This window comes from Theropithecus gelada, chromosome 17 (genome assembly GCF_003255815.1).
Source record: "Theropithecus gelada isolate Dixy chromosome 17, Tgel_1.0, whole genome shotgun sequence".
Lineage (NCBI taxonomy): Eukaryota > Metazoa > Chordata > Mammalia > Primates > Cercopithecidae > Theropithecus > Theropithecus gelada.
In genome coordinates, this window is record NC_037685.1 from 80281453 (window position 1) to 80302925 (window position 21473).

The following is a 21473-nucleotide window of genomic DNA, read 5'->3' on the forward strand; positions in this document are numbered from 1 at the left end:
TTACAAATTGTATGCATATATCAACATATCCGATATACCCCATAAACATGTATAATTATTTTGTATCAATTTAAAAAATCATTCTCCCCTCACATTTTACACTTAAAACAAATACTCGGCCGGGCACGGTGGCTCAAGCCTGTAATCCTAGCACTTTGGGAGGCCGAGACGGGCGGATCACGAGGTCAGGAGATCAAGACCATCCTGGCTAACACGGTGAAACCCTGTCTCTACTAAAAAATACAAAAAACTAGCCGGGCGAGGTGGCTGGCGCCTGTAGTCCCAGCTATTCGGGAGGCTGAGGCAGGAGAATAGCGTAAACCCAGGAGGCGGAGCTTGCAGTGAGCTGAGATCCGGCCACTGCACTCCAGTCTGGGCGACAGAGCGAGACTCCATCTCAAAAAAAAAAAAAAAAACAAAAAAACAAACAAATACTCTAGTTGATTCTATGGCTATTTCCTTTATCACCTGAGGACATAAAAATCACTTTTGATTTTATAATTATATTGCTAATTCCTAATCTTAAATTGAAGGACACAGGCAAAAATAAAATTTATTTTACTTGCAATAAAAAGACAAGTAGTTAAATATTTGTGATTTGAATGTGTGAAGATATACTATTGATAGGTAGAGTAGGCCACACCTTCTCAGCATTCAGGAGTATGCTGCAACTTTTGTCTAGGATATAAATGATTCAGAGACTCCTTGAGGACTATTATTAATATTTGTTTGCTACCACTGGTCCATATGCCTCTTATGTGCCCAACTACACTGCATACTGTAGGGAAGGCATAAAGTCATAGTTATCATCAAAAATGCACTTCTTTTTGTAAGTACATATAATTTAATTCAATACTAAAGATTTCAATCAATAAAGTTACTTTACCTTAATTTACTTATTACTATCATAAATATCATATACACATGAAATTGTTTTTTGCTTTTAACAGACAAAGACAAAAAATCCACCCATCATACCATATATATAAACATTTAGAATTTCTTGGTTTGGGCATCAATAATATAAATAGTTAAGTGCTCCTTTAAGACAGCAGATTACATTCCTGCTGTTATGTGTCAGGCACTAGACTGGGTGATGGGGATAGAGTAGTAACATTAACTAACACATGTAAAAATGCCAAAAACCCCAGTAAAAAATAACTCTGGCTGTTGCTAGGATGAGGATCAGAGACTCCACCCTTCCCTAAGTCCTAGTTTAGATGCATGCTCTCCAACATAGGGCCATATGTGGCTACTGAGCACTTGAAATGCGGCTAGTCCAAACTGAGATGTGCTCTAAGTGTAAAATACACATCAGATCTCAAAGACTCAGCATGAAAAAAGGATGTAAAATAGCTCGATCATTTTTCACTTCATCTTAGCCAAAAGACCGAGAAGCGATGATCATTTTCCATATTGATTGTACATTGGAATAACATTTTTGATATGTTGGGTTAAATAGATTATTAAAATTAATTTCACCTGTTTCTTTTTACCTTTTTGTGTGGCTAACTAGAAAATTTTAAGTTACACAGTGGCTCTCATTTCTGGCTTGCATTATATTTCTACTGGACAGCACTGAGCTAGAGCATCTGAACCAACACGAACAAAACATGTAAAGTTTTCCTTCCAGGTTTGTACTATATTATACTTTAATCATGCTGCTTCTATTGCTTATACATTTAGTAAAAGCATAGTTGCTCTTGGATGGATCTGTCACCACCAAATGTCTGACACTGCATTAGGTATTAGGAAATTAGTAACAATGATTAAAAACTAATACTGAGTGCTTACTCTGGTCCTGTGCTAAAAACTTTAAATCTTGTCAAATTCCCTCAACAACCGTATGATGCAGGTATTATTACTATCTTCATTTTGCAGTGGGTGTAGTAACCTGCCCAGGGCCACACAGTTAGTAAGGAGGCAGGTCTTGAAGCCAAGCAAGCATGCAGACTCTGTAGTCCATACTGTGCTCTTAACCCTGTGTCCTGCAGATAAGATTCCTGCCTCTTAGGGGGTGCAAGGGCCAGCCAGAAAGATACAGACACACCATAATAATACAAGGTGAAAAATAAGAGGGAGCCAGAGAGAGAAAGAGAGAAGGGGACAGGAAGGAGAGGAGAGAGGAGAGAAGAGAGAGAGAGAAAGGAGAGAGAGAGAGAGAGAAAGAGAGAGAGAGAGAGAGAGAGAGAGAGAGAGAGAGAGAGATGCATGTTTTGGGAGGGATGAGATTAGGGAAAGCTTTCTAAAGAGTCATAGTTCAACCAAATCTCAAAAGGCTGAGTTGGACTCACTGTCAGGGCAGGGAGTTGCAAGATAAAAAATATTTTTGGTATTTTTACTACTAAGTAAGACTAATTATCAACAAAGTAAAATGATTTATTTTAGTGAGGGTGGGTTCTCTTCCTTTTGGAGTTACCCACTGCCTCCTAAGAGCAACATCTAAGCAAGCAGGTGCTAGTCATTTCTTGGAGCTTCAGAACACAACAGGAAGAGATGTGAAAAAGGTGAAAGCCCTGACCTCCCGCCATCTCAATTTTCCATAAAGATTCCTGATCACCTGGTTTCCAGGCAGACAAATCAGGAGTATGGCTGAATACGATTGATTTCTCTTGTGGATAATTCACAGGGGCAATTGCTCACAGATCTAAGAGGGAGGGAAAGAGAAAGCGGGAAAGTCTTTAAAAATGATTTCTACTTACAGTGTCATAATTTTGTTCTAAGAAGTCTGCTACCAACACTTTATGTCTGGTTAGTAAATCCTAGAAAAAGAAAAACCAAGTGAAACAAAATTGTTATAGCTATTAATATTACAAATGTCTCTTTTCTAAGGTTTAAGAACATATAAAAGTTGCAGAAGAACATTTTCATTTACACCACAAAATTATTTCCATTCCTAGCCTAGCCTAAGATGTGAAATACAAGTTTGTTTCATGTTAGAAAAGAAAAATCCTAGTGTTAAACCTAGTGTTTCAAATTCATATTGTTAGATTTATGATAGAAATACTTTAACTGGTGAAACAAATGGAACTTGAGATGAGTTGACAACTTTTTTTTTTTGAGATGGAGTCTCGCTCTGTTGCCCAGGCTGGGGTGCAGTGGTGCGATCTTGGCTCACTGCAAGCTCTGCCTCCCGGGTTCACGTCATTCTCCTGCCTCAGCCTCCCAAGTAGCTGGGACTACAGGCGCCCACCACCACGCCTGGCTAATTTTTGTTTTTGTATTTTTAGCAGGGACGGGGTTTCACCGTTTTAGCCAGGATGGTCTCGATCTCCTGACTTCGTGATCCGCCCACCTCGGCCTCCCAAAGTGTCTTAACAACTTTTAAAATGAAGGTGCTTTGGATACTGGAAGTATAGAACTGACATTTAGCAGTGTTAAACCAGTATTGTTCCCGCTCTTGGATTAATGGGATATGAGGTGGTGTGCAAGTTACTGAGTAGCACAATGCATCCTTTCAAAATTGAAGATGAGTAGCCCTATCTTATGGCAGGTATAAACTTTCAGAAAACTGAACGAAAGCATGAAGAAACATTTGACTGTCTTCAACTCATACCTAAATTATATCCTTAATTCACCTTAATGTTGTAGGAAAACAAGCCTCACTTAATCCCTTTTATATGCTTAGAGACTAAATACTCTGTCTAGGTGCCATGAAAAATTTAATTAAAAACATAACAAGAATTTAAAAGTTTTCCAAAACAAATTCTTTTACTTTAATACATATTTAATTAAAATTTCCTAAAAGCATATAGAAGGTACACAACATAACCTCACAAAGAAAAGGTAGATAACAACCATAATAAAACCCACTTATTTCTACTTTAATTTTTTTAAAAAGTAAAATATTTAAAGCATTGCATAGTATAATTTTCAAGTTCCAAAATAATAAGTGTGACTCTTAATTCCCTATTGCTATCACACAACTTGATCAACCACTGGCCCTATCAGTTGGAAACGTGGGTCCCCCCCCAGACTGCCCCCCGGTGGAGCAGAGCACTCATTACCGTTCTGAAACTGAAGTTCTAAAATGGAAAACCATTTACAGGGGTTCCATTCCCGCCCTGTCAAAGGTCTTGATTCAAACTAGTTCCTACATCAGGGGACCCTTGAAAGAGTAAGGTAGTTCCACAGGATCCTTTGAGGTCCCTACTCTTTTTTGTAAAGGATAATATTGGTGTCTTGTTTTCAAGCACCCTCCCCTAACATCATAGAAACCCCATGAGCAGTAATAGGAATTTTCTGAGCTGAACCAGGGTAGAGGGAGCCCCCTCTATGGGCTGCAGCAGACACTGTGGATTGCTGCACCCCTGGGAGTTCTCCACCTGCTTCAACTGTCATCAGCCTTGAAAATGAGGCCTGGGTTCCCCACACTGCAGGCCCAGTGCACACAGCTCCAGTGGCAACAAAAAGAGCAGGTTGCAGATCAGTGCTGCCTAGAAAGGCTGTGTCATACATGAGTGTTACCCCAAAGAAAAAGGGATCAGGAGGCAGTTAGGTTAAAACTAACATTTTCAAATTCCAAGGGCAAAGAAAACCTTGAAACAGCTTAAAAATCCAGTATTAGGAAACCATAATAGGGTGGGGTAGAATTCCTCCAGCATATATATATATATATATATATATATAATGGATACAGTCAATAAACAATGCATACATTCCCTCTCTCACACCCACATTTCCACTCCAGTGTGTGATAGGATTGATATATAGATATACCTTCAAATTTATGTATACAATAAATGTATGTACAAACCACATATACATACACACAGGTTTAAGTACATATAATACAGAGATAAATATAATTGCTGCATTATAGATCACATAACTGAGTGAAAAAAATAAAAATAAAAACAGCTAGGATCCTACTCAAGAAGGAGAAGACAGAAAATTGTGAAGGAAAATAGAGTTCAAACTCTAAAGAATTTAGAATTTAAAAGCCTTATTTCAAATAGCGTACTCTTTCATCCTACCTCCTAACAATTCTGTTTTGAGAGGCCTACATTTTGCATAGTATAACTATTATGCTGAAAATCTGATATCGATATTTTTAATGAATACTGCTTGGGAGAAGCTCGGGGTGGAGTGAGAGAGACAATTGCAGGGACATAAAAGGCTGAGGAGCCAGTGACAGCTGCTGTTCAGAGGGCTGACTGTGCTGGGGAGTGAACCGAGCACTTTGCAAATGCAGTTTCTGATCTTCACAAGTCCGTGATAAAGGGATGATTTTCTTCATTTCAGATGTGGAAAATAAAACTCAAAGGTTAACTAAATTGCTCAAGGACATCCAGCTTACCAGGTGGCAGAGAAAGACAGAATTCAAACCACTTCTATTATGGGAATTTTTAGAGGGAGGGATGAAAGAGATTATGGTTGTAAGGAATCCTTTTTTGGGAAAGGACTTTTGGTAGAAAATTCTATGCTAAAATCATAAACTAACAATGTTACAATATTAATAACTAAACTGAGCAACAGTCCCTTTAAGAGCTCAAAACCAAAAAGATGAGAGTAGGAGGTTATAAAAACCCAAAGCCAATGTCAAAATCCAGTAAATCAACCAACCAAACAAAACCCTTGGAAACCAGCTACTTAAAAAAAAAAAAAAAGTGATTTATTTGTTACATTATATTAACCGTAAGCATTTGGTAAAATATAGAAAATTGGTGTTTCCAATACTGGCAGCACACTAGAAAACTTTTTATGATTATTTAGATTTTAAAGGATTGACTTAAATTCGATGGAAAATTGGCTTAAATACAAATCAAAACATCATTATTTATTTTTGATTCAATATTATTGCTGAAAATTAAATTGGGCTGAATATATGACAGCAAAAAATTACTACCAAGTACATTTTTTTCTATCAAATGTTTAAAAACCTTTGGGGAAATTTTCAGAAATACATATTAAGTATTTGCTTTCCCCCTCTATTGGCGTTTGTTCTATGTTTGTAATTATATGAAGGCTTACTTGTGTTTTTTTCAAAAATGAATTTACTTGTTTCCATGACAGCGATGAGCCATCTGATAGGAAAGGGAAAAAACATGGGACTGTAGTGTCTATTATTAGCAAACACCTCCTTAGTAGTTTAAACACAGACATTTTGGTAGAAAGAAATGGAATCATCCTTTGTATCTAATGTCATTCTTCATGTTGGATGCAACCGAGGCCTATCTCACCACTAGCTCTAGATCCACCTTTTGGGGGGTTCATCTCTAGCTGCTATACAATTTTTGTCTTCCTGGGTAAGACACAGCCACTCCTGGGATTTCCAACACTCCTGAGCCCGGAGTCATGCTGCCCTCACCGCCCCTCCCTCCACCCAGCAGTCACTTCCAGGAATCTGTTCCCAAGCCCTTCCTCCTTCTTTTCCTTCCTTCCTTCCCTCACTCAGCTGTTCTCCTGAAATTTCGGTTTCCTTACTCCAAGCTTCCCACTCTTTATACTCAGCCTCTCATTAATTCCCCTTCTTCCCTTCTCTTTCTTTCCCTGGCCCTTTTCTGTCTACCCAGACCTCCCCTGTGGGCTCCTCCTCTCTTCCCTGCTTTCCTTAGGGAGACTATAGGAGGCTGGCAGGCTGAATGGAGGCCTGTGGACACCCGAGCAGACTGCAAACTCCTTCCCTTCAAACCCAGAGGCTAGAGGCCTTTTGTTTGTTGCAGGTTTGCCTGAGGCATTGGGGAAATGACGGCATTGCGGTTGCTTTCCTTTGTTGTCTCAGGCAATTCAGTGCTGGTCCGAAACTGCACACCCTCCTGCTTATGACAACAAAAGTGCCACAGTGGCCTGGCGCAGTGGCTCACACCTGTAATCCTGGCACTTTGCAGGGGCCAAGGCAGGCGGATGGCTTGAGGTCAGGAGTTCGAGGCCAGCCTGGCCAACAGGGCAAAACCCCATCTCTACTAAAAATGCAAAAATTAGCCGGGCATGGTGGTATGCGCCCGTGGTCCCAATTACCTGGGAGGCTGAGGTGGGAGGATCACCGGAGCCTGGGAGGTCAAGGCTGCAGTGAGCTGAGATTGCACCACTGCACTCCAGCCTAGGTGAGGGAGTGAGACCTTGTCTCAAAAAGTGCCGCAGTTAACTGGGCTCACCCTGCTCCTAGGCAGCTGTTAACAACCAGCTGCTGTTGCTTAAGCCTGCCCTGGAATCCACCCCCAGCCCACCCCAGTGGCTTCCAAATATTCCCATCATTATCAAACAGTATTCTCCCTCCAGAGTTCTTATCAATTAGATTTTCCTTTGCTCCCTGTATTTCCAGAGATGGCCTGGTTGCCTTTACAGATCGTGTCCCAGGCAGCTGCCAGGACCTGCCTCCCCCTTAACCACCCACCACTCTTTGGTCTTCTCACAAAAAATCCCTCTGACAGCCCAGCCTGCAGGCTCTGCCTCCACGGAGACCCTGCCCCATCCCTCACCCTCTGCCAGGCATTCTTCTCCCTAAGTCCCAGCTTCCTTCTGCCCCACTGACATCTCCCGCCCTTTACCACTCTCTGACACTCTCTCACACTTTCTGTGACCATGTGAGCTAATATACCTTTCAACAGATTTATGGCACCTTCTTAGAACAGGCTGGGTAACTTCCTAGTCTGCAGATAATAGGTAGTTTTCAGTACAGCAAACCACTGCTTTCCCCTTTTTCCACCTCTGGAGAGCTATTTAAAAGAACTATTTATCATCTAAGTCATAGGCAACTTTCAATCACTGTTCATAAAGTAATAAGATTGGAGTATGTATTAATATTAGTATATGGACTATATCAATATTATTGAAATACATATTTAAGATAATATATAAAAAATAAAAATATATGGATTACAATTAAGAAAACTTGTAAAAAAAAGTTACATATGTATATCTTGAAAAAAGTATAAATTAATTTGGAGTTATGTAGATAGAACAATTAAATTGCTAAAATGCTTTTAAAGAAATGAATCTGAATATATATACATTTAAATGAGTCTTATCTACTTTTTCAACCTGAAAACCTGTTTTTTTCAATGATGCTGTTACATTGTCAGTTTATAACATTTTTTGAACTCCTCTTCTAAAATGGCTTCAGAGCTGATTTGGTAGACATTGAAGAAAATCATATCTATTTTATTTCTATTTATATCTTAAAATTATTTTCATTATCATTATTATCCCCCCAAAATAATTCTAGCTAACTTGATCACCCACTTTATACACTAACCGGAATGTCAAATAGGCTTTTGTTTCCAAAACTTTTATCTGCCCTTGAAAGATAAAAGTTTGCCATTACTGAAAAATGAGCATGTAATACACATTGATACCAACTTCAATATATGTTAAATAATAGCAGGATGATAAGCCTAAGTAACTGGTTTTCTAAAATAGAAACCTTGAATGTAACATCACTCATTAAATGAATAAGTTTTGGTATGTTTGTCTGCAAATTAGCTGCACTCTTTTCTGATATATTCTCTGAATATTTTTTTTGATGATAAAACACAGAAACCAAAAGTAGAATGGTTGTCAGGGGCTGGAGGGAGGAGGAAATGGGGAGTTATTGTTTAATGAGTATAGAGGTAGAGTTTGAATTTTTCAAAATAAAAAAGTTCTGGTAGTTGGTTACCTAACAATGTGAATATACTGCATCCTACGATTTCCTACATAGTGACAAAGTAGATAATACATGATCAAACTATAGATGATTATGAAAAAATGACAGTATAATTTATTACTGTTTTGCTTCACCATGTGGACATTTAAAAATTACATTCATAAAATAACATGATGTCCTTCACATTCAAAGATGTAATTCTCCATCTCCCTTCACTACCTGGTTCCTTTCCCCAGAATTAATCACTGTTGCTGTTTCCTATGCACCCTTGCGGAGGTATTCAGTGCATATATACCTTAAGTGGAAGCTTAAGCCCCGTAATCTGTTTTTAACATAAATGGCAGCATGCCACACACAGAGCGCTACATATTCCTCTTGCCACGTAACCGTATATACTGGAATTCAGTCCATGTGAGCTTGTGACAAATAGTTTGAGTTGTTTTCCTGCAATAGGACAGACTGGCCTCATGAACTGCATTCTATTTACAGATGCCTCTTATGATCCACATCATACAAGGTTGGCTACGCTGAGGGCTAGGAAATAAAACTTCTTGCTTTTTAAAATTAAATTGCCTCTTCAGAGGCCAAGTGACTATAAATTGACCTAGCTGATTTGGAAAAAAAAAAATTACCTTAAAAGTAGCAAAGGCATCTGAAGCAATATCAAATGTTGACAACTCCACATACTTAAAGAAATCTCTGAATTGATTAGAAAAGAGGATGATTTTGGCAAGCGGTTCATGTCGAATACATTCTCTCAGCATAATCCCACAACGTAAGGCAATCTGTGGGGCTTCATATCTAAAGCGTAAACAAGAGAGAAATAGAGAATTCTGTTATCCTATTAAAATAATATTAATGGCATCAAAAGAACCATTTCAATACTGCTGTTAATGGAAACACACATACCACTCGTCACGGTTCATTCAATACCCTCTGAAGATCTACTATGTGCCTGGCACTATTCCACACATATTCTGGAATTTGAGTGTATTCTGAAACACTCAGATACACTCAAATATGAACGTGGTGACAGCTGGGGGTAGGGGGGATGAGGCAGAATGTAAACAATGAAAAGATAATTTCATATAGTGAGAAGTGCTGTGAAAACTGATGACAATAAAATACGCCACATTATAAAGGTGACTACTTAATTGTGTGTGTGTGTGTGTGTGTGTGTTTGACTACTTAAGTTACTTTACTTTAGACTAAAGTAAAGGGCAAAATGTTCCAGGCAAAGGGAAGTAACTGTGCAAAGGCTCCATGGCAAGAACAGGCTTGGCGAAACAGAGAAGGAGAAATAAGGCCTGCATGATTTGATTGGGGAAGAACCGTGAGTGGTGTGAAACGAGGCAGGGGTGGAGAGAAGGGGCAGGGTCCAGATCAGATACAGCTTTGTCAGCTAATGTAAGCAGTGTGGTTTTATTTTACGTGTAACAGGAAGCCTTTGGAGAGTTTAAAGAAAGAAATTGACAAGGCTAACTTATGATTTTAAAAGATCACTCTGGCTTCTTGTTGAGAATGTCTGTAAAACAGCGGGAGACATATAAGAACGGGAGCAGAACCCAGGAGAGGGAACAGGGGCTTGGCCTGGGGTGGCAGGAGCAGAACAGAGGACGGTGGGCAGGTGATGGATACTGTTCAGAGGAAGAGTCAACAGGACTTGCTGATGATGTAGCTGGACTTGGGTGAGGGAATAAATTTGGAAACTAAGAATTCAAGAATGATTCCTATGTTTTTGGCTTGAATCACTGGGTGGGTGGTGGTGCTATTTATTAAGATGAATAAACTAGTAGAGGAACAAGTTAGTAAAGAAATTAACAGTATAGGCCGGGCGCGGTGGCTCAAGCCTGTAATCCCAACACTTTGGGAGGCCGAGACGGGCAGATCACGAGGTCAGGAGATCGAAACCATCCTGGCTAACACGGTGAAACCCCGTCTCTACTAAAAAATACAAAAAACTAGCCAGGCGAGGTGGCGGGCGCCTGTAATCCCAGCTACTTGGGAGGCTGAGGCAGGAGAATGGCGTAAACCCGGGAGGCGGAGCTTGCAGTGAGCTGAGATCCGGCCACTGCACTCTAGCCTGGGCAACAGAGCAAGACTCTGTCTCAAAAAAAAAAAAAAAAAAAAAAATTAAGAGTTTGTGGTTGACTACATTAGTTTTGAGATGGCTGATATCTAAGTAGAAAAGTCTCCTTGGCAGTAGGACACACCTATCTGGAGTTTAGGAAAAAAATAGGGGAGACCTATATAAATATATGATTTGCATGCAATAGGTGTGGATTGATTGACTCACTTAAATCCTAAGTGGAATCATGGCTCACAGCAAAAAATATGCTAGACAAACAAAACATCTACTGTGCGAAACAATTCAGGACTGGCATACTAAATTGGTTCCATTTCCAATACAACAACAATCTCTCAAAGTCAAATTCAATCTCTAAGTAAATTTAAGATATATTCTAGCGTGTGATAAGATTTTAAGAAAATGAATAATGCTTAGCCCAAGTACAACAAGCCCTGTATTGAAATAATACAGTTGACAATTGTGTGGTAAATACAGGAAGAATAGAACAAAGGAAGATATAGTTGTGATACACTGGGAAGTGAGCAGAGTATAGGGCCCCCACAAAAAAATCTGGTGGGGCATGACTGCTCACTCCTATACTCCCAGCACTTTGGGAGGCTGAGGTGGATGGACTGCTTAAGCTCAGAAGTTCGAGACCAGCCTGGCCAACGTGGTTGACTTTACAAAAAATTAAAAACTAAAAAAATTAGCTGAGACCCTGACTTTACGAAAACTAAAAAAATTAGCTGGGCATGGTGGCACATGCCTGTAGTCCCAGCTACTCAGGAAGCTGAGGAGGGAGGACTGCTTGACCCTGTTAAGTGAGACTCTGTCTCCAAAAAATAAAAAGAAAAATAAAATAAAATTTGACCATATTTTTAAAGAGATATCATTGACCATTTCAACTGAATACTAGTTTTTATGGTACTTTTATGGTACTATAAAACTTTAAGATATTTTATTACTCATCAGCTACTAGCAACAACATTTTGTTGAATAATAAGTAATGAACTATTCTTTATAAGATTATAGAATTTTCATGAAAGACAGATTCAAGAATAAAGATTCAATTGAGGAAACAGACTACTTTCCAATATCAAATTTACAAATATTAGTAGAAGAAACAGCAAACAAAGATACCAGGGTGGTATTTATTCATTTTTGTCCTGTTTATGCTGAATGATATTCACAAATATTATTTGAATATTTCCTGAATAACTCACAATAACATTAAATGCTAATATATTCAGATAGTCATGATTCTTTGTAGCATATAAGGAATGCCAATTTATAGTGCTAGTGATTTCTCTTAATAGAAAAACCTGAAACTCAGGCTACTGGCTCACAAGGAACAGTTATCAGGTGGGGTCTTATTAAAGATGTTGTAAAGAGGGGTATATGTTCTGAAATGTAAAGGAGAAAAGCGCTGTCATTTATCGATAGAGTACTCAAGAGAGTATAAAATAAAGGCTGTCGGCCTAGAGAAAGAATCTAAGGGAAGGACAATTAAAATCCAGATTTATTGATTAGTAAGATATGTGTGGACTTTTGTAATTTGGCCCTAACCTTAACTTTTCAGTTTCATCTCCCATCACATTCGTTACTTCCCTGGAGCCCCTCATTCCCTCAATTGAAATGCCCTTCTCCTTACATTCCCATGACTGAGATGCTTCTCGTCTTTCAAGGCTTGGTTCAAATGCCACCTCCTCCTTGAAGCCTTTCTTAATCACTGCGATTCAGGATTATTCTCTCTGCCCTTCACACTCATACAGCAGCTTGTCTGTAATTTCTCTTTAACACTTTTTTCATTCGGTATTATGTTATACTGCAGTAAATTGCTATAGGTCTATTTTCTTCACTTCATGACAATCAATTTAATTGTTGGGGCTATGCTTTACTTATCCTGTTACCTTCTCCTCTCCTCCCCTATCCCCATCTCCGTTTGGTGTCTATGTCATTGATTGCTACTTTCTCCTGTTCCTACCCCAGTCTCCAAAGAGTGCCTAGTATAATGTTTTTCACAAAGCATGCATATAATGAATTTCATGAACCTCAAACTGAAGAAATGTCTTAATACTACTCTAATGAGAGTCAAACTCTGACTTATACAAAATATGCATCATCTCTGGCCAACATTTTCTCATTTCTTAATTCAATTTCTAAACTAAGACCATCTATAAAAAGTTTCCACTCCAACTTTTGGGTATAATTAGTTCTCTTTTTCCTTTCATTTCGTGAAGCTTATTGAAACCATCTGTGATGCACTGAGAGTTTATTCTTGAGAAACAAAAGAATGTTTTAAAAAACCAAGACTCCTCTAGATAGCACACTTGTCATTTCATCCCAGCAGTTTAACATCTGTCATTCTGAGATTACAACTTCTTAAAGTTAGAAATACATAAGGATATACAGAGATATAAAGGGAATCCCAATTCTCCTCAGTAGTCTTTAAGGGATTTATAATTCACATAGATCGTTTCTACCTGACTACCCTCTAGTATATTGACTTTTGATAGGTTATTGCTTGCTATATAAAGAAATGCTCTAAAAGATAAGCATACGTTAAGTTTCAAATCCCACTAACATTAATATCCTTAGGTCTGGTAAAGAATCAATATTTAACTCACCTAATCTACTCTAGTCATAGATAAGCTTCCTGATGGCAAGGATCCTGCCTAATTATTGCATTTCCCACAATGGCTAACCATGGCAGGTCCCCAGTAAAGGTTAATCTGATGAATGCTGAATCACTATTTTGTAGAATTGAATCATATCTTCCCTGTTGATCTGTAATTTGGATCATATAGTCTGGACTATAATGAACTGTGTCAGTGTGGAGAAGGCACACAACTATCTAGGCATGCCCATCAAATAATGACAGCATAATGAAAGTTCTCTCTCAAATTCAATGAAAGCCAAAATGTAAGAGCAATGGTCTCAGTTAGCAGTGAGCTACAGTAATTATTACACAGAAAATGGTTAGAAGAATGATCTTGTGCAAGAATATTTCAATTTAAGAACAAAGATTACATTATGTAAGGGGAAAAATGACTTTTATGATTATTGCTGGAAGTAAACAAGGCCAGGAAATACCTGGAAAACTTTTGTAAAATGCCATTCAACAAACACTTGGCCTCTTCAATATAGTCAAGAAGGTATGTTTCTAATCTAGAAACATTTGCTGATTAAAAATAATGAGTTAGGCCAGGCATAGTGGTTCATGCCTATAATCCCAGCACTTTGGGAGGCTGAGGCAGGAGGATTGCTTGAGCCCTGGAGTTTGAGACCAGCCTGGGCAACATAGTGGGACCTGTTTCTATGAAAAAAAAAAAAAATTAATTAGCTAAGTGTGGTGGCATGCACTTGTAGTCCCAGCTATTTGGGAAGCTGAGTCAGGAGGATCACTTGAGCCTAGGTGAGACTATAGTGAGTTGTGATCACAGCACTACATTCTAGTACGGGCAACACAGCAAGACTCTGTCTCAATAAATAAATAAAATAATGTGTTAATTCTGTCTACCAAAAAGGCCTAGAAGCAATAACAATCCAGTGTCAATGAGCACCCCTAGCATCCAGATTGTAGTCTCTAAGAACCATTCCTCTCTAAAAATAACCAACATCCTTGGTAGAAATTTCAAGTCTTTGTCAGCAAATGTTGGGTGGCATATCTTGTTACACTGGAAAGCAAGGAAGCTCTCACAAACCATTTTAGAGATATGTTAAGAGATATCACCTAGAAGGGGCCACAGATGGTCAACTGAGCATTAAAAAAATGTGTAGAACTAAATAAGACATATAGAAAACATTCAATCCATTAGTTAATCAGATACTGGAAGAGTGTGTGTGTCTGTGTACATATATAAATATATATATATTTATACACACACACATATATAAAGGCAGAGGGAGGAAGGGAAATAACTCATTAGACACTAATGAAAGTTCCTAGGATATCTTATTTTTCTCTAAAATGATAATTAAAAGAAAAAAATTGAGCATTTATTCTGCCTCTCTTGTATGAACTGTACTTCAGAGTATTCTAATGCCTGAAGCTGTGGTGGGTGAATGACAGTATTCTCTATAAAACTACTTTAGCCAATAAAATATACAAAAGAAATGATGGAATTCAAAATTACCTTTTTGTCACCTCTAGTGAAATGACAGAATCAGGCAATGCTCATCAATGGATGGAAAAACAAGTTTAAGGTCGATGGGAAACTTTATAGTGGATTAGACTGTCACCATCTGAATCCATTGCTCGGTCTTAGTATTACTAAAAGTACATCTCCTGATGTGATGAAATGTGAACTACATAGCACCATCTATAAAATAATTGCCAAAACGAAACTGCTTAAAAATTTTTATAATAAACTTAAAAACACGGATAATTGGGAGAAATTTATGATTTTAACATCAGCCTTCTGGAACACACTGGCCACAGTTCTTTACGGATCACTGAGAGCTGTTCAGTGACCTCATTCTCAAGTTCTCTCAGTACCCTAGAATGTCATTTGCCTGAGCCAGAAGACAAATTCATTTAGAGTAAGTCCTTATTTATAATCTTTTCATAAAACTTGGGCTCCAAATCTTTTCCACCATGTTTAATACCACATATCCAGATAATTCTCTTTGATAGACAACTATCAATTGCTTTTTGTCTTACACTCTTTGTGGTTAAACTTAGGTTCTACATAGAATGTTACTATCATATTCTTATTTAATATTATTGTTTGATGTATAAATGTACCAATCAAGTTATGTCCTAGGTTTTAAAGTGACTTCACAAGAGATAATTCAGTAAAAATCCTGACTTTTAGGAAGGGCTAAATCTCTAGCATTCAGTGCTAAATTAGAAAATGGTAACACGGGCTGGGTGTGGTGGCTCATGCCTGTAATCCCAGCACTTTGGGAGGCCAAGGCAGGCGGATCACAAGGTCAGGAGATTGAGACCATCTGGCTAACAAGGTGAAACCTTGTCTCTACTAAAAATACAAAAAATTAGACAGGCGTGGTGGCATGCACCTGTAGTCCCAGCTACTCAGGAGGCTGAGGTAGGAGAATCGCTTGAACCCAGAAGGCGGAGCTTGCAGTGAGCCGAGATCGCAACACTGCACTCCAGCCTGGGTGACAGAGCGAGACTCCATCTCAAAAAAAAAAAAAAAAGAAAATGGTAACAGGTAAAACTGATTATGGCACAACTGTTCCACTACCCTGTCCTCAAGAGCATCAACAATTCCCTCTCCCTTCACATCTGAATGGTCCTCGAATCTTCTTAAAGGTATATTAATGGAAAGGAACATGGGATTTAGTGTCAGATCTGCATGGAAAACGAGGCTCTGTCATGTATTAGCTGTATAATCTTGAGCAATATCCTTACTCTCTCTGAGTTTCAGTTTCCTCATCTGTAAAATGGTAAAAAAAATAATAATAATAATAATAATAATATGTAGTCCTCATAGTATTTGGAAAGTAAACAATATAACATAAGTAAAACATTACAATAGCTGGCACATAGCAAACAATGAGTAAATGGTTTACACAAAACAGGATGTGAAGGAATTAGTTAAAAGTTTGGGTTGAAAAACAAAGGGATAATCATTGTAATAGAGAATTAAAACCAGAGGTGTAGTCCCCAAATTGTCAATAATGATTTCTTATGGAAAGATTATGGGATGCACTTTCTTTTTCTATTATGCATTTCTCAAATGTTTTAGTTTTTAAATAATAACCATGTATTACTTTTGAATTGGAAAGAAATGGAAATGTTTTCAAATACCCATTCTCTTCATTCTTAGTATCTCCATTAAAGTTCTGTTGATAATCTCTTGCCTAGACTCTTCCAAGCTGGAATCTCAGCCTCCCACCCCATGCCATTTTCTACGTTGCCACCAGAACTCCTCATGTCTAGTCCCTGGATGACTCCATGTTGCCTACAGAATGACATTCAAACTCCCTAGTAGGACTTGGAAAGCTCTTCATAATCTGGTCTCAGTCTTTCCAACCTCATCCTGCACCCTTCCCTCTGACTCACACAGACCTCTAGTCACACCAGAATTCTTGTCATTCTCTAAACACATAAAATCTCTTATATACTTTCACCTTTCTGTGGGTTGAAATGGCAATGAACAAAGTGATCTTAGATAGCACATGCTGAAGATGACAGAACCCCCTGATGAACTAGAACATCTGCTCTGCACTATTACATGAGAAATATACTTAACTTGCTGTGAGGCCACTTCACTTTGGGGTCTATGTGTTATAGAGGCTTTGCATCCCCTAACTAATACATGATACAAGGATCTTTCCCTTTCCAGAACTGAAGAAACAATTCTCCAGTAAAACAATTATTTTGTACGCAAAACCAAAGTAATCACAGTATACTACTTTGCTCACTAATAAATAATAACTACACAGTCATAATAATCTAAATGTGATTATTAAAATTTAAAATTATGATAAAGTTTATTAAGAAGATAAAGGAAAGGAAATAGAATAATGGTGGCAGTAAAAAGACTATCATCTAGTTTATCTTGTCAAAGATACTGCTTAAAATTGATAAATGAAAAATTAGTAGAAGCCCATTATTTGTAACACAGAGGTAAATATATGATGAAAACAATGATGAACAAATAAACAAATGAACAAATAAAAAAGATAAAAGTGGTTGTCTTTGGGTAATAGGACTGAAAAATGGAGAAGAAAGAGGCAAAGAGGCCGGGCGCAGTGACTCGTGCCTGTAACTCTACCATTTTGGAAGGCTGAGGCAGGCAGATCACTTGAGGTCAGGAGGTCGAGACCAGCCTGACCAAATAGTGAAACCCTGTCTCTACTAAAAATACAAAAATTAGTCGTGTGTGGTGGTGGGCACCTGTAATCCCAGCTACCCAGGAGGCTGAGGCAGGAGAATTGCTTGAACCCCGGAGGCAGAGGTTGCAGTGAGCCAAGATTGCACCACTGCACTCCAGCCTGGGCAACAGAGCAAGACACTGTCTTAAAAAAAAAAAAAAAACAAAAATATATATATATATATATATATATACACACACACACACACACACACACACACACATATATATGAAAGAAAGAAAAAAGAAAGAGGCAAAGAACTATTTATTGATATATCTGATTTTTAAACAATGTATTATTTTGATACAATTAAATATTTAAAATGTACAAGAGAGAAAATGAACACAGGTGAGATGGACTAGGTATGAAACAGCAGGATTGAAAACAAGAATATAATAAAATAAAGAGATGTGCTGGTTTAAGATAGTGGAGTAGAAAGACAAGGGGAGGAAGAAGATGGTCTGCTGTCCTCAAGCTTTGCTACACCCAGATCTCCAGTCATTATGATTCAGAGTAGCCCCCAAATGCCCAAGAAACATTTATAAATAAGTGTACATAAAAATAATAATCAGGGATTCTATTACCTAGCTCAACTTCATTTCTATGGCTTCCCTATAGACCCACATACATTCACCTTGGCAGATGCTAGCTACTGGAAAAACTCTCATATCTGTATTTCAGTTCCCAGAAGCAGAATATATATGTGTGTGCTTGTGTGTATATTGAGGGCATTCAGTCTCAAGCAGTCAGGAAAAGGGTAAGTGGGCAGCTACGAATAGGGCAGATAGGGAAGCATAAGCAATACTGTAGTAGGAAGAGACAGAAATAGCAGAACTGTAGAGGAAAGGAAGGCAGTAAATGGAAACATAACATTTAGAAACATTAAGGTGCAAAGAAATTTTGCTGCAGCCTAAGTAATCACAGAGACAGATCTAGAGGGCTGACCTCACACAAGACAAATACCTTGACTGCAGTTCTAAAAGGGAACTGATCATATCTCAAATGAGGTTAATGCTATGTACTTTCAACAACAATTAAAAACTTAGCCCTACTTGAAAGGAAGCCATGTACCTACCCTTTGAGGAGCATAAACAGGATATGAGGATGAGCACTAATATACTCCACAGTAGGACTCCGAGTGCCTATCTGTCTTCTCAGGATGTTGTTAAATATCTGGGTCACATCTTTTTTTCCCTGTTAAAGAAACAAACAGCAATTAAACTGTACACTCTAAATGGATGAATTGTATAGTATGTGGAATATATACTTACATACATACACACACAGACAGAAATGGTACCATCCTTTCTAATATGCAAAAAATGTTAACTTACTCTTCCCATAGACCCCTATCTACAAAATGGATGCAGCTCCTTGCTGCAGGATTTGTGCTGGGGGAAATTTGACCAACTGGAAGTCCATTTCCCACAGAGCACAGGAGGACATAAAGTGAATACAACAGAACTGAATTCTTTGTTTTTTCACTGTCTACCTTTATGCAAGAAAAAAATTATGATTTCATTTTTAAACCTTCATGAATAAGGAAGGAAAATAGATGAAGAAAATAAGATTTTAGTAAAATGTAGGTTAAAATCAAATTCCTTTTTCTTTGATCTACTTTCTAGTATTTTTTGTCTTCAAGTTATCACTTTATTCACTCTTCTTCACCCTAGTGCCTTGACTTAAAAAAAAAAAAAAAAGTGGGTTTTCCATTAGGTGGAAGTATTTGATGTAGGTGATCATAACAAATCATATCTAGCCTACAAGAATAGAAGAGATCACTGAATCAGTGAGACAGAGGAACCAGGTACGCAATCATGGATAGGGCTTCTTAGAGTCCTCATGGACAAGACCTGCACTCTCATATACCTTACAACCTGTCTAGCCTGGTTTTTCAAACGAAATCTTGGACTGGACCTGAGTTTACTATATGAAAAATATGTACAAGAATGACTGATATGGTTTGGCTCTGTGTCCTCACCCAAATCTCATCATGAATTGTAATCCCCATAATCCCTACGTGTGGAGGGCAGGACCTGGTGGGAGGTGATTGGATCATGGGAGTGGTTTCCCCCATGCTGTTCTCATGATAGTGATTCAGTTCTCACTTGATCTGATGGTTTTATAAGGAGCTCTTTCCCCATTGTTCGTTCACTCTTCTTTCTCCTGCTGCCATGTGAAGGTCTGTGCCTGCTTCCCCTTCCACCATGATTGTAAGTTTCCTGAGGCCTCCCCAGCAGTGTGGAACTGTGAGTCAATTAAACCTCTTTCCTTTATAAATTACCCAGTCTCAGGTATTTCCTTACAGCAGTGTGAGAACATAGTAATACAATGACATTGCACTCTCAATCAGTATGGCCCTAGTTCTGGCCGTCATCTCTCAAATGAACTATTAAAGAGCTTGCTTCAGTTACTGTCTCCACTTCAAAGCATCCTCACCCTATCAGAGTGAGCTAGCTAGAAATGCAAATATGACCATGTCATCTCTCTCCTTAAACTCTTCAACGTCTCCCTTTTGCTTAGAAAAAAGTCCAACACAAAAAGGCCAGGCGCAGTGGCTCACGCCTGTAATCCCAGCACTTTGGGAAGCTGAGGGGGGCAGATCAGGAGGTCAGGAGTTCAAGACTAGCCTGACCAATATGGTGAAACCCCATCTCTAGTAAAAATACAAAAATTAACCAACTGTGGTGGTGCACACCTGTAGTCCCAGCAACTTGGGAGGCTGAGGCAGAAGAATCGCTTGAACCTGGGAGGCAGAGGTTGCAGTGAGCCAATATCATGCCACTGCACTCCAGCCTAGGCAACAGAGCAAGACTTCGTGTCAAAAAAAAAAGAAAGAAAGAAAAAAGTCCAGTACCTTCAATGACTTGACAGTGGCCAACTTTTCCAGTCTCATCAGCTAACTATCATTTCCAATTCCTACATCAAGTTCTATTAGCACCAAATTGCTGCAGCACATATACACAACATTTTATATGGTTCTATATCTTTGCCAATGCGCTTTGATTTTTCATGAACTCTGTCGTTCTTTAAGATTCAGTTCAGGAGTATTCTCCCCTGGGATGAGTGCCACTCTCTGTACTACAACCATGTCCTTTGCCACATTGATCAGTACCTCCTCTTCCCTACTACCTCTACCTCCACCTTCACAGCAGCAAATACTGAGTGCTTACTCTGTGCAAGGCACTTATGCTAAGAGTTTTACAGGTATTATCCAATTTCCACAACAACCTTATTTTTTTAAATTTCATATTCTTTTTGTTAATTTTTTTCTGGCATGCATACAACAACCTTATAATATACATATTATAAAAAAGAAAGCAAGGATTTATAATATATGTTTTCTAAAATGTACAAATGTAAATATGTATATACATATATTATAAATAAGGAAATTAAGCATTAATGAGATTGCCTAGATCTCACTGTCCTGTCAGATACTGATAAATATCTACAAGCACTAACACCATCCAAGAAAATATAACCTCAGCAATTGAACTAAATAAGACACCAGGGACCAATCCTGGGAGAACAGAGATATATGACCTTTCAGACAGAGAATTCAAAATCACTGTTCTGAGGAAACTCAAAGAAATTCAAGATAACACAGAGAAAGAATTCAGAATTCTATCATGAATTTAATACAGAGATTAAATTTAATACAGAGATTGAAATAATTAAAAATAATCAAGTAGAAATTCTAGAGTTGAAAATGCAATTGACATACTGAAGAATGCATCAGAGCCTCTTAATGACAGAATTGATTAAGCAGAAGAAAGAATTAGTGGCTTGCAGACAGGCTATCCGAAAACATGCAGTTAGAGGAGACAAAAGAAAAAAGAATAAAAACCAATGAAGAATGCCTACAATATCTAGGGAATAGTCTAAAAAAGGCAAATCTAAGACTTTCTGACCTTAAAGAGGAGGTAGAAAAAGAGATAGGGGTAAAAAACTTACTCTAAGAGATAATAT

The 21473-nt window shown here is 38.2% G+C and overlaps 1 protein-coding gene across 3 annotated transcripts in view; it reads right to left on the minus strand.

Annotated features, from left to right (window-relative positions):
- The window catches only part of CAB39L (calcium binding protein 39 like), a 135948-nt gene that overhangs the window by 29741 nt on the left and 84734 nt on the right, over window positions 1–21473 (minus strand). For all 3 annotated transcript variants that reach the window (XM_025364059.1, XM_025364061.1, XM_025364060.1), the window contains 3 exons: window positions 18577–18695; window positions 9220–9388; window positions 2703–2762 (listed from right to left, as the gene is read on the minus strand). In XM_025364059.1, the coding sequence (XP_025219844.1) occupies window positions 2703–2762; window positions 9220–9388; window positions 18577–18695 (348 nt within the window). The remainder of the gene's footprint in view (window positions 1–2702; window positions 2763–9219; window positions 9389–18576; window positions 18696–21473) is intronic.